This window comes from Dendrobates tinctorius, unplaced genomic scaffold (assembly GCF_039654945.1).
Source record: "Dendrobates tinctorius isolate UK_male_01 unplaced genomic scaffold, ASM3965494v1 ptg000162l, whole genome shotgun sequence".
NCBI lineage: Eukaryota > Metazoa > Chordata > Amphibia > Anura > Dendrobatidae > Dendrobates > Dendrobates tinctorius.
In genome coordinates, this window is record NW_027361829.1 from 8,724,468 (window position 1) to 8,748,827 (window position 24,360).

General features: G+C 46.6%; 1 protein-coding gene across 5 annotated transcripts in view; it reads right to left on the reverse strand.

The window, feature by feature from the left end:
- HUS1 (HUS1 checkpoint clamp component) overlaps positions 1-24,360 on the reverse strand; it is a 229,422-nt gene that overhangs the window by 25,435 nt on the left and 179,627 nt on the right. For all 5 annotated transcript variants that reach the window (XM_073549844.1, XM_073549846.1, XM_073549847.1 and 2 more), the window contains one exon: positions 19,595-19,694. In XM_073549844.1, the coding sequence (XP_073405945.1) occupies positions 19,595-19,694 (100 nt within the window). The remainder of the gene's footprint in view (positions 1-19,594; positions 19,695-24,360) is intronic.

Sequence of the window (24,360 nt, forward strand, 5' to 3'; positions counted from 1 at the left end):
CCACTGGGAGGCGCCGGACTGTCACGTCACCGTCGGACTCGGGGGCTGGTGTTCCTGCCTCGGCCGCTGAGAGGCGCCGGACTCCTTTGACTGGTGGTGCCAGCGATAGGAGGGCTATGTCCTCATGTGGTCCCGCTCCTTTGATGCATGCCTCTGTCGTTGGGCATTGCCGTGTTTCTGCTGTGGGTGATGGTGGTGACAGAGAAGGGGCCCCTGCGCAGGCGTCTGGTGGGCACAGGCTTCGCTCTTCTGTCAGAGGTGAAGGGGTCGGTGCATCGCCATCTGGCCTGGTTCTGGGGCGGTCCAGATTAGGTCATCAGGCTGTGAGCCTGCGAGGGATAGCCGTATCCTTCAAATACTTTGGAGCCTGTCCTGCAGGCTGCCAGATATAGTCTTGCTTTCCCCAGTAATCTAGTGATTAATTGCTACTTTTGACTCTGACCTTTGCCTGGGTTTTTGACTCTGCTACAGCCTGTCGATTTTGTACCTCTGCTGCTCGCCCGGTTTTTGACTCTGACCTTAGCCTGGATTTTGACTCTGCTTCAGCCTGCCAATTTTTGTACCTCTGCTGCTCGCCCGGTTTCTGACCTTTGACTCCTGACTACACTTTCGGTCCCGATTTTTAGTCCCTTTCTGGCAACCGTCCTGCTCCAGTCCGCTGCTCTCAAAGGCAGCTACCTCTTGGGCTCCACTGTAATTCCAGATCCCTGTATGGGGGTAAAGGGTCTCAGGGTTTCTCGAGATGCTGACTTACGTGCAGCTCAGACTCGCAACTGACGGACGTCACAGACGGACCTTTGATGAGAAGATCGTCCAGGTAGGGTAGAATCACCACGCCCCGGGAGTGTAGAAAAGACATGATGGCTGCCATGACTTTTTTGAATACTCTGGGGGCAGTAACGAGCCCGAAGGGCAGAGCAGTGAATTGAAAATGTTCGCCTCCGCCCGCAAAGCGTAGAAATCTTTGATGACTTTCGAAGATTGGAATGTGAAGATAAGCGTCTTTGATGTCAATTGACGCATGGTATTCCCCTTTCTCCAGAGAAGCGATGACGGAGAGGAGGGATTCCATCCTAAAGTGGCGCACTGTGACAAATTTGTTCAATAACTTTAGGTCTAGGATAGGACGCATGGTTCTGCCCTTTTTTGGGACCACAAAGAGGTTCGAGTAAAAGCCTTTGAACCTTTCCTTGGGAGGAACCGGAACGATGACTGCGCTGTTGCGGAGGGCGTATAAGGCCTGGTAAAAGGGGACTGCGCACGCCTTGGATTTTGGAGGAAGAGACTGGAAGAAACGCGTTGGAGGGGGGAGGTGAATTCAATTTTGTATCCGGATGACACGAGATCTCTGACCCATTGGTCGTGAATAACCATTACCCAGACTTGGCGAAACAAAATCAGATGGCCGCCTTCCCTGCCTGTGTCCTCCTGACACGGCAAGAAGTCAGTGAGAAGAGAATTTGCGGGAAGGGGCACTTTTGGGTCTGGATCGGGGAGATCTGTTTCTCCTGGAGTTAGAAGGTCTGAAGGAAGGTTGCGAACCCCTGCCTCTGCGTGGGGGGCGAGACGAGCTAGCTGAAGTGGCTGTGGATGACCAGCCTGTGGTACTGCAAAAAGGTCGTAAGCGAGCCTGGGATTGGTTCCCAAAGGGGCGACTAGGCCTAAGCTGAGGGAGGAATTTGCTTTTCCCACCAGTAGCATCTGAGATAATCTGACTGAGTTTCTCTCCGAACAAACGCAGGTACTGGTATGGCAGGGAAGTCAAAGATTTCTTTGAAGCGGAGTATGCCCGCCATTCTCGGAGGCACAATGCTCTCCTGATGGTCACGGCATTTGCGGCCGCAAGTGCAGCACAATTAGTCACATCTAGGGAGGCATGAACTATGTAATCCTCTGCCTGGGCGATCTGGTAGGCGAGACTGGTCATGTCGGGCGGCAGACTATTGTCTCTGCTGGTTTTCACTATGGCCTCTGCCCAGGCTACCATAGCTCTAGCTACCCAAGTGGTGGCGAATGAAGGGAATAGTGTTGCTCCTGCCGCCTCGAAGACCGACCTGGCCAGGTTGTCAATCTGACGATCAGTGGGATTTTTAATGGAAGATGAGTCAGCCAGAGATAGAAGAGTTTGTGAAGCGAATCTCAATATGGGTGGATCTACTGCAGAGAACTCAGTCCACTCCTGTCTTAGAGTAGTTGCAAAAGGGTACCGTGCTTCTAGCGGTTTTAGGCCCGTGAAACGCTTATCTGGGCGACTTCTATGCCTCTTAACAATGTCCGTAAACTCAGGGGGGTTAGAAAAAACCCTGTGATCCGGATTAGTACAGAGTTCTTCATCTAATTCCAGAGCATGAGTAACTCATCGATGAGAGAATCTATAGACTCCTGGAACTCAGGGGAGTTCGGTTCTGGGGCCTCATCTGACTCATATTATGAGTCGTGTTCGCTGCGATCCCCTGGTGAGGGGGAACGAGACACAGAGCTAGCAGATGCATCGGAGTTCCATGGGGACGGGTCATGGGTACGATTCCTAGAAGAATGTGTCCCTTCTGTGGCCATCCTGCCCACGTCCGAGGAAGGCTTTTGTGTGGCTGAGGGGCCCTCTACGGAGGGTAGGGAGATGCCCTGGCTTGAAGAGGAGTCACGAAAGGACTAAGGCCTTTTGAGAGAAGCCATGGACTGAGACAAGGAAGAGGCCCATTCTGGGAGGCTGGAACAGCTGTTTGACAGTAGCGGGGGGCTTCTGAGGGCATGAGGAATCGCAGGCCGTACAAAGTGGGTTAGGGTGCCTCTGATGCAGAGAGACATTTCATGAGGCACATGCCGCATACACCACTGTGTAAGCTTTATCAGCTCTTTTAGTAGCTTTTGACTGAGACATATTGTAAAATGGGAGGCTACCACAGGTAAGAGGCCGCTGTGAAGGGTTAAGCGGTGTGCTTGCGGCTGATGGGTTAAAATATGTGCGTCTGCTGTGGAGGGGTTAAGCGGCTAGCTTAGCCAGATCCTGTGTCCTACGTCCGCGCCCCCAGAAAAGTCGCCTGCTGCGGTGCCCGGCGTTGCAAACGGCGTCCCGTCTTCCTGCTTCAGGAGGAAGACCGCACGCAAGAGTTAGTTCGGCGCTTCTCGTGGGTAACGAGAAGCGCCAGAAAAAGTGGGCGGAGGGGGGCCGTGGCTGCATAATGCAGCGCCCTGGAAAAGCAGGTCTACTCAGGCTCCCATAGAGAGAGCGCTAAAGAGGGGGGTGGAGTCTACTGGGTGGGCGGGATCGGGCCTACCTCGGCCAGAAGCCGGGGACTAAATTAGAGGTGGTGGCGGCGATGGAAATGGCTGCGGCGGGGGGGAGAGGACTGCAGCCGCGGCGGGGGAGTGGGCCACAGTCAGGACAGCGGCGGCTGGAGACGGCCGCGGCCAGCAGTGAGGACGGCGGCAGCGGCGGCCAGGCTGAGAGGCGGGGGGAGCTTGAGAGGCAGGCAGGTGGGCAGGCGGGCGGGCAGGCAGGGGGGCTGGAGGCCGTCACGGCGGCGGCGAAGCATTGCAGAGTGGGCCGGGTGCCTATTCCCCCCAGCACAGAACACCGGGGAGGGAGGTAAGGAGTCCTCCCTCCCACTGAAATGGCCTTTGTTATGAATGAGTCACCGAGGAGGAAAAAACAAAAACAAGCTAAGCCACAGAAAACCAGAGAGGTTGGTAACTAAGCGGATTGCAGAACCCTGATCCTATCCACACAACTAGCAGTAGCCGTGGAGCGTACCTACGATGATCCTAGACGCCTCGTCACAGCCGGAGAACTAAATAGGCCTAAAGCAAGAAAAGGGGAAATCTAAACTTCCCCAGAGCAGACCCCAAAGCAATAGACAGCCCCCAAACATGTATTGTCAGTGAGACAAGATGAAAACACAAACACAGATAGAAAAATAGGCTGAGCAAACGATGGGGCCCACACTAACTAGAAAGGACAGGAAATGAAAGATGCTGTCTGCAATCATGCACAAAACCCTGCCAAAAAATGTCCAACACTTTCTGATAACAAAAACCCTGAAGTCGCTAGACTTCAATTCCCTATATCAGCACTCTGGTATATTCTGAAGACAGAGCAAAAAGAGACCAATCTGATCAGGGACAAAAAGCAAACTGGCATAAACAGAGACATAAGAATGGAAATTCAGCACAGCCCCAGCAGGGGCTGGCTGACCACAAAAACTGAGTAAACCAGACCAAATCTCATGTGAGAAAATAGCAGAGCACAATTAGCTTGAGAAGGCAGGAACAGAACTGGAAACCAGAACCTCAGGGCAGGAAAACGTCACCAGCACAAAATTAGGGAGTCGGCTGACTTAAATCCAGTCAGAGACTCCTGATGTCCACTCACAGTCCTCCTCCTCAGGTGACAGGTCTCTGCCATTTAGATCAGCTTCATTACCTACTGTCACCACCACAGGGAGCCCGGATGGAGAACTCACGACTCCTCTGTCAACACAGCCAGCTCTACCACCCTCACCAGAAGCCAGAGGTAAACCATAAAATGAGTTCACAACAGTACCCCCCCTTGAGGAGGGGTCACCGAACCCTCATCCACGCCACCAGGCCGATCAGGATGGGCCCGGTGAAAAGCGCGAACCAATCTATTGGCATGAATGTCAGAGGCAGAGACCCAAGAATTGTCCTCCTGGCCATAACCCTTCCACTTGACCAAATACTGGAGTCTCCGTCTAGCCAGACAAGAATCCAGTATTTTCTCTACCTCATATTCCACATTACCTTCAACCAACGCAGGGTCAGGAGGTGCCGCCATAGGAACCACTGGCTCAACAAACCTCTTCAACAGAGACTTATGAAACACGTTATGGATCTTAAACGTAACTGGAAGAGCCAATCGAAAAGAAACCGGGTTAAGAATCTCCAAAATCCTATAAGGTCCAATAAATCTTGGCTTGAACTTTGGAGACGCAACCTTCATAGAGATATTTTTTGACGACAACCAAAACATATCACCCACCTTAAACCGGGGACCAAAGGCCCTATGCCGGTTGGAAAACCACTGGGCCTTTTCTTGAGAGAGGGACAACTTATCCACCACTTGGTCCCAAATCTGCTGCATTCTCTCTACCACAGTGTCAACACCTGGGCAGGCTGAAGATTCCACTTGCCCTGAAGAAAATCGAGGATGAAACCCAAAGTTACAGAAAAAGGGCGACATCAATGTGGCAGAACTAGCTCTATTATTTAGGGTGAATTCAGCCAAGGGCAAAAATGAGACCCAATCATCCTGATCAGCAGATATTAAACATCTCAAATAGGACTCCAAAGTCTGGTTTGTTCATTCAGTCTGCCCATTGGTCTGTGGGTGAAACGCAGAGGAGAAGGATAACTGAATTCCCAGCTTGGAACAAAAAGCTTTCCAAAATCTGGAGACAAACTGGACTCCTCTGTCCGACAAAATGTTCTCAGGAATCCCATGCAACCGAACCACCTGTTGTAAAAACAAGGGCACCAACTCTGAGGAAGATGGCAGATTTGGGAGTGGTACAAGATGGACCATCTTAGAAAATCTATCACAAATCAACCAGATAACAGTCATTCTCTAGGAGACAGGAAGATCAGAAATAAAATCCATTGAGATATGGGTCCATGGCCTCTTGGGCACCGGCAAGGGCATCAACAACCCACTAGAACGAGAACAGGGTTTAGACCGGGAACAAGTCCCACAAGACTGCACAAAATTCCTGACATCACGAGATAAGGCGGGCCACCAAAAAGACCGACTCACCAAATCTCTGGTACCAAAAATACATGGATGACCAGCCAACGCGGAGCAATGAACTTCAAACATCACTCTCTTCCTCCACTGGTCAGGAACATACAATTTTCCCATAGGACAACGCTCAGGCTTGTCCTCCTGAAATTCCTCCAGGGCACGTCTCAAATCGGGCGAGATGGCAGAAAGAACTACCCCCTCACCTAGGATGGTAGTAGGTTTGGTCACAATAGGAGAATCAGCAAAGAAACTCCTAGAAAGGGCGTCTGCCTTAACATTCTTAGTGCCCGGAAGAAAGGAGACCACAAAATCAAAACGCGTGAAAAACAAGGCCCACCTAGCCTGTCTAGGATTCAAGCGTTTGGCTGACTCCAGGTAAATCAAATTCTTGTGGTCAGTGAGGACCACAACTTGATGTCTAGCTCCCTCCAACCAATGTCTCCACTCCTCGAATGCCCAGTTCATGGCCAACAATTCCCGATTCCCCACATCATAGTTGCGTTCAGATGGGGAGAACTTTTGGGAAAAGAAGGCACAGGGATTCATTTTAGAAGTCACCGGATCTTTTTGGGACAAAACAGTTCCTGCACCAATCTCCGAAGCATCTACCTCTACCTGAAATGGAAGTGAGACATCAGGTTGCCGTAAAACCGGAGCAAAGAACAGCTTCTGGAGACCAATTCAGCACATCAGCGGCCTTCTTGGTTAGATCAGTCAGTGGTTTGGCAATACCAGAAAAATTAGCTATAAATTTACGATAAAAATTAGCAAAACCCAAAAACTTCTGGAGAGCCTTCAAAGAAGTGGGCTGAACCCAATCATAAATGGCCTGTACTTTGGCCGGGTCCATTTCAATAGTTGACGGAGACAAAATAAATCCCAAAAATGAAATCCTCTGTACACCAAAAAGGCATTTCGATCCCTTAACATACAGGGAATTCTCCCTCAAAATCGGGAGCACAGTCCGAACATGTTCCACATGAGACTCCCAATTACTGGAAAAGATCAGATTATCATCCAAATAGATTATCAAAAACTTATCCACAAAGTCCCGGAAAATATCATTCATGAAGGATTGGAAGACAGAAGGGGGCATGAGTGAGCCTAAAAGGCATCACCAGGTACTCAAAATGTCCCTCCGGAGTATTAAACGCCGTCTTCCATTCATCCCCATGCTTGATGCGAATAAGATTATACGCCCCCCTGAGGTCAAGCTTAGTAAACCAGCAGGCACCTTTAACTCTGGAGAATAAATCAGAAAACAGGGGTAACGGATACTGATATTTAACCGTAATCTTGTTAAGGGAACGATAGTCAATACAAGGCCTTAATGAACCATCTTTCTTAGCCACGAAAAAAACCCCAGCACAGCACCTAAGGGTGAAGAGGATGGTCTAATAAGACCCTTCTCCAACGACTCCTTAATATAAGATCGCATAGCCTCATGTTCAGATACAGATAAGTTGAAAAGCCGACCCTTGGGAAATTTACACCCAGGCCTCAACTCAATTGCACAGTCATAACTCCTATGAGGAGGCAGGGACGCAGACTTACTCTCACTAAATACATCATAAAAATCAGCTAAATAGTCAGGAACATCATGAGACTGGGGAGAGGTGGAGAAAACAGGAGTGTCACCAAGAGCACACCGACAGCCCCAACTCACCACAGACACAGATTTCCAATCCAAAACTGGATTATGGATTTGCAACCAGGGAAAACCCAGAACAATAGTATCATGCAAATTACGCAGTACCAAAAATCTACAATTTTCTTGGTGGTCTGGGGCGACCCGCATTATCACCTGGGTCCAAAACTGAGGTTTATTCTCCGCCAAAGGAGTAGCATCAATACCCCTCAAAGGAATAGGGGTCCGCAGAGGTATCATGGGAAAACCACAACGTTTAGCAAAGTCCAAATACATCAGATTCAAAGCCGCTCCTGAATCCACAAAAGCCTTAGCTGAAAATGTGGATAAGGAGCAGATCAAAGTAATTGCCAAAAGAAACTTAGGTTGTACGCCAGCCACAGCAAATGTGTGTGCAAAACGTTTCTCTCGTTTAGGGCAGACAGAAATAATATGAGAGGGATCTCCACAGAAAAAACAGCTTATTACGCCTTCTATACTCCTGACGTTGCACCCTAGACAAAACTCTATCACATTGCATAGTTTCAGACATTTGTTCAAAAGGTGGCAACACCTCTCGGGTAGTTTTACGTTCACGTAAACGCCGATCAACTTGAATGGCTAATGACATAGAATCGTCAAGACCAGAGGGAACAGGATATCCCACCATATCTTTTACGGTTCCTGATAAACCCTTGCGAAAGGCACCAAGGCACCATCATTCCATGTAGTAAGGACCGCCCACTTTCGGAATTTTTGACAGTATAACTGCAGAACCCTGACCCTGGTTCAATGCTAATAGGGCTTTCTCAGATTGATGAATAGCATTAGGTTCATCATACAACAACCCCAAGGCCTGAAAAAATGCATCCACATTAGTCAGAATAGGATTTTCAGGTGTCAAAGAAAACGCCCAATCCTGGGGATCGCCGCGCAGCAAGGAGATGACAATTTTAACCTGCTGCGCAGAGCTCCCCGATGAGTTAGGCTTCAAGGCAAGAAATGATTTACAATTATTCTTAAAATTCAAAAATTTAGACCGATCCCCAGAAAACACATCAGGAGTAGGGATTTTTGGTTCAACAGCATGTGATTGAGCGAGATAGGTGGAAATTCCCTGCACTTCAGCAGCGAGCTGCTCCACACGATCAGACAATTGCTTAATCTCCATTAAGGAAAAAATCCTCCTACGGCCCCAGAGAAAAAGAGGAAAAAATACATATAAAAAAAAAAAAAAAATTCTGACACTTTTTTTTTTTATACAATTTTTTTTTCCTGCTTTGAGTACCCTAGAATCTGCAGTATGGCTGGTGATTCTGTTATGAATGAGTCACCGAGGAGGAAAAAACAAAAACAAGCTAAGCCACAGAAAACCAGAGAGGTTGGTAACTAAGCGGATTGCAGAACCCTGATCCTATCCACACAACTAGCAGTAGCCATGGAGCGTACCTATGATGATCCTAGATGCCTCGTCACAGCCGGAGAACTAAATAGGCCTAAAGCAAGAAAAGGGGAAATCTAAACTGCCCCAGAGCAGACCCCAAAGCAATAGACAGCCCCCAAACATGTATTGTCAGTGAGACAAGATGAAAACACAAACACAGATAGAAAAATAGACTGAGCAAATGATGGGGCCCACACTAACAAGAAAGGACAGGAAAGGAAAGATGCTGTCTGCAAGCATGCACAAAACCCTGCCAAAAAATGTCCAACACTTTCTGATAACAAAAACCCTGAAGTCGCTAGACTTCAATTCCCTATATCAGCACTCTGGTATATTCTGAAGACAGAGCAAAAAGAGACCAATCTGATCAGGGAAAAAAAGCAAACTGGCATAAACAGAGACATAAGAATGGAAATTCAGCACAGCCCCAGCAGGGGCTGGCTGACCACAAAAACTGAGTAAACCAGACCAAATCTCATCTGAGAAAATAGCAGAGCACACTTAGCTTGAGAAGGCAGGAATAGAACTGGAAACCAGAACCTCAGGGCAGGAAAACGTCACCAGCACAAAATTAGGGAGTCGGCTTACTTAAATCCAGTCAGAGACTCCTGATGTCCACTCACAGTCCTCCTCCTCAGGTAGCAGGTCTCTGCCATTTAGATCAGCTTCATTACCTACTGTCACCACCAGAGGGAGCCTGGATGGAGATCTCACGACTCCTCTGTCAACACAGCCAGCTCCACCACCCTCACCAGAAGCCAGAGGTAAACCAGAAAATGAGTTCACAACAGGCCTTACTCACTGCCAGCAGAATCGGGAGCGCCATGGTCCACAGACGGCGAATGTCAGCTGCGCCGTCCATCCTCAATCCACCATTCCTTTGACAGGGAGGTGGAGAGGGCACGTTAATTTCCTGACACCAGCCGCTTTCTCACAGTGGTGGTGCAGTGGGGCCACACAAACGCCACAAAGGAGCCTCTGCCTGCGTAACCACTATGGGAGCAGGGCAGGCCGGCTGAAGTTCTGACTTTGGAAGGGGGTACGTGGGGGCAACACCCCATGTTACCGTCTGTAGTTGGTGTGGGAAGAGCGGACCCATTAAAGGAATTCGTCGCCCCTATGAGAGCCCAGTCCGACACGGAGGTTGCAGGAGGTGACACTCCGCGTTCCCGCCTGTTGATGTTTTTGGGAGATCAGGACCTTGAAAGGCCCCGTCGCCCGATCTATCCGTGGAAAAAAGAGAAAAAAATGAAATAATAATAAAAAATAAAATAAGAAAGTCGGGGTCTGAAATCAGACCCTAGTTCCTCCTAAAGGCACTAAGCAAGAACTGGTTCAGGATAGAGCCAGAAGAGGGTGTATACTGTGGAGGAGGAGTTAATTTTTTTGTGTAATTGCTTAGTGTCCTCCTAGTGGCAGCAGCACGGTCCTGTGTCCCCCAATGAGGTGGAGGAGAAAAAGGCAAAATAAATTAAGCTCAGCTGACTTCCCGATACTTCGAGATAATTACTCAGTACTAGAGTTGTTGCTGGAAGATGGAAAGCCTGAGAGCAGTCTCCAAACTCCAGGGGATGTGCAAAGTCACTCCGTCCGTAGCAATGACATTATGCCAGGGCGGCTAATGAAAAGAAGAATCAGGACAACAAGAGGTACAGTTAGGTCCATGTATATTTGGACAGAGACAACATTTTTCTAATTTTGGTTCTAGACATTACCACAATGAATTTCAAACAAAACAATTCAGATGCAGTTGAAGTTCAGACTTTCAACTTTCTTTTGAGGGTATCCACATTAAAATTGGATGAAGGGTTTAGGCGTTTCAGCTCCTTAACATGTGCCACCCTGTTTTTAAAGGGACCAAAAGTAATTGGACAATTGACTCCAAGGTTATTTCATGAACAGGTGTGGGCAATCCCTTCATTATGTCATTCTCAATTAAGCAGATAAAAGGCCTGGAGTTGATTTGAGGTGTGGTGCTTGCATTTGGAAGGTTTTGCTGTGAAGGAAACATGCGGTAAAAGGAGCTCTCCATGCAGGTGAAACAAGCCATCCTTACGCTGCAAAAAAAAAAAAAAAAAAAGAGAAATTGCTACAACATTAGGAGTGGCAAAATCTACAGTTTGGTACATCATGAGAAAGAAAGCAAGCACTGGTGAACTCATCAATGCAAAAAGACCTGGGCGCCAACAGAAGACAACAGTGGTGGATGATCGCAGAATAATCTCCATGATGAAGAGAAACCCCTTCACAACAGCCAACCAAGTGAACAACACTCTCCAGGAGGTAGGTGTATCAATATCCAGATCTACCATAAAGAGAAGACTGCATGAAAGTAAATACAGAGGGTCACTGCATGGTGCAAGCCACTCATAAGCATCAAGAATAAAAAGGCTAGACTGGACTTTGCTAAAAAAAATATCTAAGAAAGCCAGCACAGTTCTGCAAGAACTTTCTTTGGACAGATGAAACCAAGATCAACCACTACCAGAATGATGGAAAGAGAAAAGTATGGCGAAGGCGTGGTACAGCTCATGATCCAAAGCATACCACATCATCTGTAAAACACGATGGTGGCAGTGTGATGGCTTGGGCATGCATGGCTGCCAGTGGCACTGGGTCACTAGTGTTTATTGATGATGTGACACAGGACAGAAGCAGCCGAATGAATTCTGAGGTATTCAAAGCCATACTGTGTGCTCAGATCCAGCCAAATGCGGCCAAACCGATTGGTCATTGTTTCATACTACAGATGGACAATGACCCAAAACATAAAGCCAAAGCAACCCAGGAGTTTATTAAAGCAAAGAAGTGGAATATTCTTGAATGGCCAAGTCAGTCACCTGATCTCAACCCAATTGAGCATGCATTTCACTTGTTAAGCTCTAAACTTCAGACAGAAAGGCCCACAAACAAACAGCAACTGAAAACCACTGCAGTGAAGGCCTGGAAGAGCATCAAAAAGGAGGAAACACAGCGTCTGATGATGTCCATGAGTTCAAGACTTTAGGCAGTCATTGTCAACAAAGGGTTTTCTAGCAAGTACTAGAAGTGAACATTTTATTTACAATTATTTAATCTGTCCAATTACTTTTGGTCCCTTTAAAAACAGGGTGGCACATGTTAAGGAGCTGAAACTCCTAAACCCTTCATCCAATTTTAATGTGGATACCCTCAAATGAAAGCTGAATGTCTGAACTTCAACTGCATCTGAATTGTTTTGTTTGAAATTCATTGTGGTAATGTCTAGAACCAAAATTAGAAAAATGTTGTCTCTGTCCAAATATATATAATAATAATAATAAATTTTATTTTTATAGCGCCGACATATTCCGCAGCACTTTACATTTCAGAGGGGATTTGTACAGACAATAGACATTACAGCATAACAATAATCACATACAGTAGATTATAACAAATACCAAGAGGAATGAGGGCCCTGCTCGCAAGCTTACAGTCTATGAGGAAAGAGGTAGACACGAAAGGTGGGTGGTAACAATTGCCCTGATTGTATGGACCAGCCATAATGTTAAGTGTGTGACAGTACAGACACAGAGGGCTAATGGATGCATAAAGCATGTGGGAACATGATGCGGGAAATCTGGTTATGGTAAAACTTTTGGCTGTGCCACACAGGGATAGATTAGGTTAATGTGTTGAGGCGATAGGCCAGTCTGAATAAATGCGTTTTCAGGGCACGCTTAAAATTGTGGGGATTGGGGACTAATCGTATTGACCTGGGAAGTGCATTCCAAAGAATTGGCGCGGCACGTGTAAAGTCTTGGAGACGGGAGTGGGAGGTTCTGACTATTGAGGATGCTAACCTCAGGTCATCAGCAGAACGGAGGGCGCGGGTAGGGTGGTATACTGAAACAAGGGAGGAGATGTAGGGTGGTGCTGAGCCATGGAGGGCTTTGTGGGTGAGGGTAATAAGTTTATACTGAATTCTGGAGTGGATGGGTAGCCAGTGTAATGACTGGCACAAGGTAGAGGCATCGGTGTAACGATTGGTGAGGAATATGATCCTGGCTGCAGCATTCAAGACAGATTGGAGAGGGGAGAGTTTGGTAAGAGGGAGACCGATTAGAAGAGAGTTACAATAGTCGAGACGAGAATGAATAAGAGAAACAGTAAGAGTTTTTGCAGAGTCAAAAGTAAGAAAAGGTCAAATTCTAGAAATGTTTTTGAGGTGCAGATGACAAGAGCGAGCCAGTGATCGAATGTGGGGGGCAAAGGAAAGCTCGGAATCAAGTATGACCCCAAGACAGCGGGCCTGTTGCTGGGGAGTAATAGTGGAGCCACCCACAGAAATAGCAATGTCGGGTATAGGTACATTAGTAGAGGGAGGAAACACAAGGAGTTCAGTTTTTGACAGGTTCAGTTTCAGATATAGTGAGGACATGATATTAGACACAGCGTTTAGACAATCGCCGGTGTTTTCTAGAAAGGCTGGCGTGATGTCAGGAGAAGAAGCGTATAATTGGGTGTCATCAGCATAGAGATGGTACTGGAACCCAAATCTACTGATTGTTTGACCAATAGGGGCAGTGTACAAGGAGAAGAGGAGGGGGCCTAGAACCGATCCTTGGGGGACCCCAACAGTAAGGGAAAGGTGAGAGGAGGAGGAACCGGCAAAAGATACAGTAAAGGAGCGGTCAGAGAGATAGGAGGAGAACCAGGAGAGAACGGTGTCCTTGAGGCCAATGGAACGGAGCATAGTGAGGAGGAGCTGATGATCCACAGTGTCGAATGCTGCAGAGAGATCCAAGAGAATTAGCATGGAGTAATGACCATTTGATTTAGCTGTTAGCAGATCATTAGAGACTTTAATGAGGGCAGTTTCAGTGGAGTGTAAAGAGCGGAAACCGGATTGGAGAGGGTCGAGAACAGAGTTTTCTGAGAGATAGCGGATAAGACGGGAGTGGACCAGGCGTTCCAGGAGTTTAGAGATGAAGGGAAGATTAGAGACAGGTCTATAGCTAGCGGCACAGTTTTGGTCGAGGGATGGTTTTTTAAGTAGTGGATGTATGATGGCATGCTTAAATGAGGAGGGAAAAATACCAGAAGAGAGAGAGAGGTTAAATATTTTAGTTAGGTGAGGGGTGACAGCAGGGGAAAGGGACTGGAGGAGATCGTGACGGAAATGGGTCACTGGTGCAAGTAGTTGGGCGAGAAGATGCAAGGAGCCTGCTTACTTCTTCTGTGACTGGTTCAAAATCAGAGAGTGAGCTAGATGCAGTGGGGGAGGGAGGACAGTGCGTGGTATGAGGTGATTGGGAGATAATTTCCTGTCGAATCTGGTCAATTTTTTCTTTGAAGTAGTTGGCCAGATCGTCAGCTCTGAGCTCTGTGGTTGGGGCCTGTACTCTTGGATTGAGTAGAGAATGAAAAGTGTCAAAGAGACGTTTCGGGTTATTTGACAGTGAGGTGATGAGGGTGTTGAAATAGGTTTGTTTGGAGAGGTGAAGGGCAGTGTTGTATGTTCTAAGCATAAACGTAAAATGGATGAAATTCTATGATTCTATGAAATCTTCGTGTAGATTGGATTTTCTCCACAGACGTTCGGCGCACCTGGAGCACCGCTGCAGGAAACGTGTTTGCACGGTGTGCCAGGGTTGTCGCCATCTGCGTTGTGGTGTTCTATTTATAGGGGGTGCAAATTCATCCAGGGCACTTTGAAGTGTTTCATTGTAATGCTTCAATGCAGAATCCGGACATGAGAGGGAAGAGATAGGGGCCAATGAAGACTGCAAGTTCTTCATAAGTTTCTGGGTGTTAATGGCCTGTATGTTTCTATAAGTCTGGACAGTGGGGGTGACCTGAGCAGCCTGGCAGTTCTTTATAGAGAATGAAAGAAGATTGTGGTCAGAGAGCGGGAGAGGGGAGTTTGCAAAATCATCCACTGCACAAAGTCGAGAGAAGACCAAGTCGAGGGAGTTTCCGTCATCATGCGTTGGAGAATTAGTAAGCTGCGAAAGGCCAAATGAGGAGGTTAGAGATAAAAGGTGAGTAGCAGATGGTGAGAGGGGAAGAGCAATGGGGATGTTGAAATCTCCCATGATGAGGGTAGGGGTGTCACAGGAGAGAAAATGTGGAAGCCAAGTGGCAAAATGATCCAGGAACTGATGGGAGGGGCCGGGAGGACGATACACCACCGCCACTCGCATGGACAGGGGGGTGTAGAGTCATATGTCATATATATGGACCTAACTGTAGGTTCTCAGGGCTCACACCAACTACTACTCACTACAGTCTGTGACAGAGCTCACTTTAGTTTTTTTGATCAATTATCCATTATATTTCTTGATGTTTATTAAACAAATCCAAAGTGGAAAAAAGAGCCGGGCTGAATAAACCACGCTGACCAGAAAAAAGCGCACCTTCGGCAGTCCATATAATAAAAAACTTCTTTAATAAGCCTACGCGTTTCGTGGCAAAACCAGCCACTTCATCAGGGCATAAAAAACAATCACAAATTCAGGATATAAATACAATCACAAACTGTTTCAATACACCTTTCTTTGACATCATTTCCTGTGGAAACACCCATATATCATATAAAACCATGTATATAAATAAAAAAATGCTTAAATATTGTGATTAAAATCCAATAACATATCTATCAATATCATGGAAATTTTATACACCAAAATAACAAAAAATATATATGATAAAATAAAATGCAAAAAAAGGAACTCGAACCCACCACTTCAGAACAACTCGAAAATGTAGTTTATGTGTCTTAGCCCACTGGACCACACCAAATCCACAAACCCCAGGAGATCCTCATATGTAGCAAATACCCCACTCATTTAATTATTTCACCAAAATATGCTTTTAAAAAAGGTCACTAATTTCATTTAAACCCATTGGTTGGAGTGTATTTAATTTATATATCCAATAAGTTTGGTGGATCAGATGCCGGGGTTGATTTTTAGGAGGGCTCCCACCATAAAAAAACCCAAAAAAAACAAAAACAAAAAAAACATTTTAGCCCCAAGTGTTATCTCCTCAAGGGATATTTCACTTAACAGTAGTATACTTGTCACGCTCGCGCCTTGGCTGAATGGCGCGAGCCGGGGGGTTGTGGCCCCACTGTGCCACAAACCAGACTACCCTGGAAGGGGCGTGACTACGACAGCTACCTCGGTCTTCACTGGAGCCTCTGATGGTGAGGTCAGGCTTGTGCGGCAGATAGCTGTCAGGTGCCACTCCAGGGTGGTGTCTGGCTGTGGCTGCTGGTCCCACTCGGGGACAAGTCACTTTGACAGAGGCTATAGACAGGCAGGCAGGTAGACACGACAGGCACGGCTTGGAGACACAGGGCAGGCGGGCACGGCTTGGAGACACAGGGCAGGCGGGCACGGCTTGGAGACACAGGGCAGGCGGGCACGGCTTGGAGACACAGGGCAGGCGGGCACGGCTTGGAGACACAGGACAGGCGGGCACGGCTTGGAGACACAGGACAGGCGGGCACGGCTTGGAGACACAGGACAGGCGGGCACGGCTTGGAGACACAGGACAGATTGGTGTGGCATAAGAAGGAGCAGGTAGGGACCTGTTCACACAGCAGGTGTAGGCAGGAGGGAGTGGTGTATGAGAGAGCAGGTTTGGACCTGTTCACACAGCAGGTGTAGGCAGGAGGGAGTGGTGTATGAGAGAGCAGGTTTGGACCTGTTCACACAGCAGGTGTAGGCAGGAGGGAGTGGTGTATGAGAGAGCAGGTTTGGACCTGTTCACACAGCAGGTGTAGGCAGGAGGGAGTGGTGTATGAGAGAGCAGGTTTGGACCTGTTCACACAGCAGGTGTAGGCAGGAGGGAGTGGTGTATGAGAGAGCAGGTTTGGACCTGTTCACACAGCAGGTGTAGGCAGGAGGGAGTGGTGTATGAGAGAACAGGTTTGGACCTGTTCACACAAGAGGTGCAGGTATGGGTATAGGCAGGAAGGAGTGGAATATGAAGGAACAGGTTTAGACCTGTTCACACAGGAGGTGCGGAGCAGGCAGAGCCGCAGGTGTGCGGAGCCGTGCAGGCAGAGCGGCTAGGGGGCCGTGCAGACAGACAGAGGTAAGACTGAGTTCAGACAGAGACACCGGAACAAAGACACAAGGACCAGGATATTCTGCCTCCTGGCAAGCGGACAGAGAACAGACAAGGAACTGGGAACAAGACTCAAGGGCCAGGATATTCAGCCTCCTGGCAGGCAGACAAGGAACAAAGCAAGACTAGAGTAATCCTCCAGAGAAGGAGATACACAGAACAGGGCCTGGCTAGTTCAGCAGCAAGGAGCTAACAGAGTTTAGACATTGCACAGGCAATGTTTCAGTGGGAGTGGCGAAACTAAATAGTCAAGGGCTCCAGGTGATTGGTCAGGGACAGATTACCCAGGTGCACCCAGACTGCATAAGAACTAGAGAGTTCAGGCGCCGCCCCCCTATACACACAGTCAGGAAACATGGAGAGCAAGCAGGAAAACGAGGCATAGCACATGGAGCTCAGGGCTGGCAACAGACAGATTTCACAGCATGGCTTGAAGCAGAAAGTAAGTTGGTGTGCGGGGGATGGGAGGCCATGCAGTGACGCCAGCAAGGTTGTTACAATACTACATGAGAAAAAAGGCGCTTTTCAATGTAACAGGAAAGGCTGTCAGTGTTGTAGATCTGTAATTGATTCTACTGATAGATTTCACTCCTTTAGTTATCCGAGTGGGGAATTTAGGATCAGATATAGGATGACATGTATGACCAGTTTTGTCATCTATCCGATTCAATGCAAATGTGGGAAGCAATATGTAGGTAGGACATCTCAACCTTTACATAAGAGGATTAATTCCCATAGGTTTAACATTCGGAAGGGATATATGAAACATGGTTTGTCCCGTCACTGCGCAGTGTTCCATCAGGGTTCTGTGTCTCTGACGATGCTTCCCATAGATCATGTATCTGAACATACCCCGAATAGAATACAAAATTTAAAAAGAAAGGAAACTTATTGGATATATAAATTAAATACACTCCAACCAATGGGTTTAAATGAAATTAGTGACCTTTTTTAAAAACATATTTTGGTGAAATAAATAAATGAGTGGGGTATTTGCTACATATGAGGATCTCAAGGGGTTTGTGGATTTGGTGTGGTCCAGTGGGCTAAGACACATAAACTACATTTTTGAGTTGTTCTGAAGTGTTGGGTTCGCGTTCATTTTTTTGCATTTTATTTTATCATATATATTTTTTGTTATTTTGGTGTATAAAAATTTCCATGATATTGATAGATATGTTATTGGATTTTAATCACAATATTTAAGCATTTTTTTATTTATATACATGGTTTTATATGATATATGGGTGTTTCCACAGGAAATGATGTCAAAGAAAGGTGTATTGAAACAGTTTGTGATTGTATTTATATCCTGAATTTGTGATTGTTTTTTATGCCCTGATGAAGTGGCTGGTTTTGCCACGAAACGCGTAGGCTTATTAAAGAAGTTTTTTATTATATGGACTGCCGAAGGTGCGCTTTTTTCTGGTCAGCGCGGTTTATTCAGCCCGGCTCTTTTTTCCACTTTGGATTTGTTTCATTTATTACCAGCGGGATACCAGCGACGACCGGACCTTTATGAGTGATTCCCAGTTTGTTGTGACTCACACAACTTCAGCAGGTGAGTCTAACTGATTGGGCTTGCTTGCTATTGTGGTTCTTCAAGACAATACACCTTATGTGCGCTTTCCATTTTTGTTTTTTCTTGATGTTTACCGTGTTTCCCCGAAAGTAAGACCCTGTCTTACATTAATTTTACCCCAAAAAGTCCCACCCTGTCTTACTTTCGGGGGAGGTCTTACATTAGCCGAAAAAAAATGACAATTTCTTTTTAACCAATAAATTAACATTTATTAACATGCTGTTATACCCCATAACAGTGCCGTATCCCACTGCACACAGCCCCACACCCCATAACAGTGCCGTATCCCACTGCACACAGCCCCACACCCCATAACAGTGCCGTATCCCACTGCACACAGCCCCACACCCCATAACAGTGCCGTATCCCACTGCACACAGCCCCACACCCCATAACAGTGCCGTATCCCACTGCACACAGCCCCATACCCTATACAGTACATGTTTCCCTACTTGGTTTTTAAATGCTGGACGTTTTCCTCTGCGGTGCGGCTGTGGGTGCGGAAGGCCTGTGCTGCAGGGAACGCTGTGCCAATCAGCAGGGAAACAGCGGTGACGTGGGGCTGGGGCGGCCAATTACAGCCCGAGCTGCTGGACCAATCAGTGCTCGAGCCGGGGGCCGGCGGTGACGTGGGGAACAGGGGCGGCCAATGAGCTGTTGAGCTGGGCGGATTGCGGGGTTAACACGGCGAGTTAACCCCATGAGCGCTGGACCCGCCCAGCTGCACCTGAGGACACCTCTGGAGCCTGGGGACCCAATGGGGGACAGCGGCGGCCCAAAGGTAAGGGCCTTACATTTCACAGCGGCCCCCAACCCTGCCTTACATTCGGGGGAGGCCTTACATTGAAGGACCCCCCGTAACCCCCACCCTGTCTTACTTTCGGGGGGGGGTCCTACTTTCGGGGAAACACGGTATTACACATTTTTTCAGTTAGTCAGTGCAACACTCTTCAAAGCTGCCATAATTTGGTACTACCTTCACATTTTACTAGCTTATCCTAAGACATTGCAATATACTCATGAAACTACAAAAACAAGTATAAAATACAGGAATGCATTAAAGAAATTAATAAATACAGATCAGCCTACCCCAAGGAGGATTTCCTAGATCTTTGAAATGTGTGGAAACAGAAACCAGATCTGTCTCAATTTTCAAATTAATTTCTCCATTTCTATTGGCTTCAATGACCTTTAAAATAAATACATTTTATTACTCATTTCTTACTTTTGCTGTTCAGAAGCTTTTATTAAATTTGACTATACCAGACAAATTGCACCGCTTACTACATTCTTTAGGGTAAATTCACACTGAGTGTTTTTGCTGCGGCTTTTTTTGCTTCTGCACAAAACCTGATTTCTTCGAAGGATACAAGCTACGGCAAAAAAGCATGTTTTGGTGCGCGTTTGGCGCGTTTTTTCCATGCATTTTTGGGGCTAACTTGTGTCTTTTTGTGCATGCTAATAAAGTTGAATGCCCCCAGAAGAGAAAAAAACTACTTCTTGTAGAACTACACCTCTAGATCCTTTGAAAATCTGGCAATTCATATGCGGCGTACAGTAAAATCACACTGACGGATTATAAAAGAACAGATCTATACACATAAAATACATAGATATATAGATGTCAGTGACACACATATATATGTATATATATTACATAGAAAGAAGAAAAAGCCGGCAATTCAAATATTGTAAAATCACTGCAGGAACCGACAGGATAGAAGAGATGGATTACATACAGTAAAAACACATAGAATAGGTAAATGTACAGATGTCAGTAAAAAATACAATTAGTACTGTATGTGTGCAAATAACTGTACATGTATTTAATTAATAAAAGATTATTTTTCTGAAAAAAATGGCATGGCCTCCCGTGCAATTTTTGTAACCAACAGAGGGAAAGCCGACGGCTGGGGGAAAATGTTTATAGCCTGGGAAGGGGGTAATATCCATGGAGCTTCCCAGGCTATTAATATAAGCTCACAGCTGTATACTTAGCCTTTACCGGCGAGTAAAATGGAGGACCCTAAAAAAAATGATGGAGGTTCCCCCTATCTATTTATGTAATTGCCTTGTAATGTTCTCATTTCCAGTTCTGTCCAGATGTCAGCGTATCCCAGAATTCCAAGCGGATGAAGTTCACTGACCGACATATTGTGACACCCAAGTGATGCGTGTCTCAAAATGGAAACTGCTGCTGGTACCAACCTATTGCGCGGTACCACCAGCGGAACACCGTCGCACCACACACACTCACCCTCTTGTGCAGTACCACCAGCAGAAAACCGTCACAATGTGCCTGCGCGAATTCCGCACAGGCGCAGTGAATCATTCGGCTGATCCTGGCGGCAGATGCGCGACTTGTCTACAGGCAAAGGAATTAAAGGAGTTTTCAAATGAACGAAAGTTCATTTTAAAAATTGTCTGTGTCTGACCGTGTACAGAGCATACCACATCTCCTGGGCAGGGGAGGAAGCAAAAGACAATACTGACATTACAGCAGGGGATCACATAGGATTCATTTTTTGAGGTAAAATATTTCAGACTGTTTTTAAACAAAATTTTACCTCACAAAATGCATTCTCTGCGATCTCCTGCTGTAATGTCAGTATTGTCTTTTGCTTCCTCCCCTGCCCAGGAGCTGTGGTTTGTTCTGTACACAGTCAGACACAGGGGTGAAAGAGACAGAGCACAGAGGGGGACAGCTCAAATGGGACAGCACATGAGGGGAGAACACAGCACAGGAAGGAGAGAGACAGCAGACAAAGGGGATAGCACATGTGGTAGACAGGTCAAAGAAGAGAGCACAGACAGGAGAAGTCAGCACATGCGGAAGGAGAGAGTGGATAGGTGGGTGAGCACATGGGGGGAGATTCTCAATGCTGCAAAGCCCGCCCCCTTCGTGACATTACCGCCCTCCAGACGCGATAGCATCGGTCCTCGATCTAGTAACTAATAACCAGCAAAGGCTATGCAGACAGCTGCGGACTAATATTAATAGCCTAGAAAGGGGCCATGGATAAAAACATCAGCTCTCAGCAGGTCCAAAAAAGGCGTATCTATAAGATCAGGCTGAGAACCACTGATGAATGAGCTGCTGCGAACCCAGCCTCGGTAACTAGCGGCGACTGCACTGAGGCTGCATTCCTAGCCAGGTTGAACTACAGTGACCTCGGTGAGATCCCCGCTAGCACCATGAGAAAGTCGCACGGTGCAAAGGCGAATTTACAGGGAGAATTTCAACTGCGGTCAACGCACCTCTGCACGGTGCGAATTTCTCACGGTGCTAGCGGGGATCTCACCGAGGTCATCGAAGTTCAGCAAGGCTGGGATCGCAGCCTCAGTGACATCACCGCTAGTCACTGAGGATGTGCTCGCAGCAGCTCATTCACCAGTGGTGCTCAGCCTGGACTGGTGCATCTTGGCACCGTCGAGGTTGAAAACTATTTCTCCCCCAGACATGGATTACGGCGTGGGACAGAAAAACGGACAGGTGAGGGATTTTGTTGTTTTTTATTTTTGGTTTATTACAGGAGAACGAGGGCTTCAGTGGAATTAGGCGAGGTGGTAAGTAATATGTTGGCGCTATATAAATAAAGATTATTATTATTATTATATTATTATTATGGTTTAATTAAGATTATTACAGGAATATGTGTCACTTTTTCAATTAAAGGACTTTATTCTGGGTGTCTGTTTTTATACACTGTGACAATGGGGTTAGTAATGGGGGTGTCTTATAGATGCCTCTCCATTACTAACCCCAAGGCTTGATGTCACTTGACAGTACAAAGGTGATATCAACTCCCCAACTATCACCCCACTTGCCACCGCTACAGGGCAAGTGGGAAGAGCTGGGCAAAGCACCAAAATTGGCGCATCTAATAGATGCTTTTTCTGGGCAGCTGCGGGCTGCTATTTTTAGGCTTGGGGGGGTAATATCCATGGCTCCTTACTAGCCTGAGAATATCAGCCCCTAACTGTTTGCTTTAGCAAGGCTGGTTGTCAAAAATGGAACCCCACACCATTTTTTTAACGTTATTTATTTAAATAATTAAAAAAAAGCCTCTGAGGACCTCTCTATTCTTGATAACCAATCTTGCTACCGCTAACATCTGAGGGCTGCAGCACCCAGCTGTGAGTTTTGCCTGGCTGGTTATCAAAAATAGGGGAGAACCCATGCAGGTTTTTTTTTTTCATTATTTACAGCGCAGGAGCGGCTGATGGATACTCCCATCATCCGCTCGTGCTCTCACTGTTATTAGCGGCAGAAGGTATCGACTGATGGGAGTGGTAGTCCCATCAGCTGACACCAGTGACTGGAGGTAAACTTCATACGTCCGATCACAGCTGAGCGCTCACGCTGTCTTTTGACAGCGTGGGAACCGCGGCTCTCTGACCAGCGGGGATGGTTTCACAGCCGATCAGAAGCGGTGGTTGCCGCGCTGTCATGCATATGACAGCGTGTCAAACACTGTATTGTCGGGCCCCCCATTCAAGTGAATGGGGTTTGGGTCCGCTCTGCTGGATAACAGGCTGTATGGACGCAACATGCAACCTGCCATCTAGATGTAGCAGAGCTGATTGTGAGGTCACATCCTGCTGTCCTTAACATTTCTGCAGCAAATACACTGCAAAAAAGGTCAACCTTTATATTTGCAGCGTTTTTTCACCATTCATCCAAGTCAATGGGTGAAAAACGCTGCAAAAACGCTGAAAGAAATGACATGCTCTATGTAAAAAAAAACCGCTGCAAAGCATAAAATCCTGATGACATAAGAAAAAAAACACAATGTGTGTGCATGAGATTTCTGGAATCTCATAGGCTTTGCAGCTGAAAATTACCATAAGAAAACAGCAAAAAACTCATCAAAAACACCCAGTGTGAACTTACCCTTAAGTGGTTAGTCCTAATAGTGAGCGTTCTTAAATAGCTTACTTGCTAAATTCAGCTTATCACATAAACTAGAAAACTCAGCACTGACACCACATGTTAAAATTAATGCATGAGAAAGAACAGCGGTAAAGAGGTTGTGCACCATATGACTTGCAGTTAATGCTGCAGACATCTTGTAAATAATTTGAAATACATTTCAATTGCAAAAGTATGTCCCACTTAAAGAGAACCTGTCATCAGGATTATCCATGTTAAACTAAACGTATGGGCACAATGGCGCTGTTTTTCCGATTTAACAGATCCCTTCAGTGTAGAAATCTTGCAGAGATCTAAATCTGCATATCCTGCCATTTCCCTGAAGCTCGCCACCATATCAATCTGCTGCCCACAGCTAGGATGGTGCCAGCGCAAAATTTAAATGATAAAAACATCAGAGGCAGCAGGAAGGCCATGGCAAAGCCAAAGACCCCACCCACAGTCCTACCCCACAGTCCCACCCTGATGAACAAAGAACTCAGGAAAGGAAACTTCTATACTTGATGTAACAAAAACCAGGCTTCAGTTTTCTACACTGAAGGTATCTATATTATCTGTAAGACAGCGCCATTATGCCCATATCTTTACTTTAACATGGATATTCTTGACAAGAGGTTTTCTTTAAAAGAAAAGTACATTTGATAAGTAGCATGATACCAGCAAGGGTTAGTATTACAAGCTACTATGTCTATCTATCTAACCCAGTCTTCTAGTGACCGAGCATGTGCGGTTCCCTTTATCTTTTAAATGCCACCTCAGACCTGCCTCCAGGTTAGTAATGTGAAAACCCGTGAATGTACCAGAAAGGTACCGGAACTTGAACCCGGAATCCATTCAGATGAATGGGGGGCCTGAACATCTGTCGTTTCCCAAGTTGCCATCTGTGTGACCGAACGGGAAATATGGGCTCCGATCGGCGGCA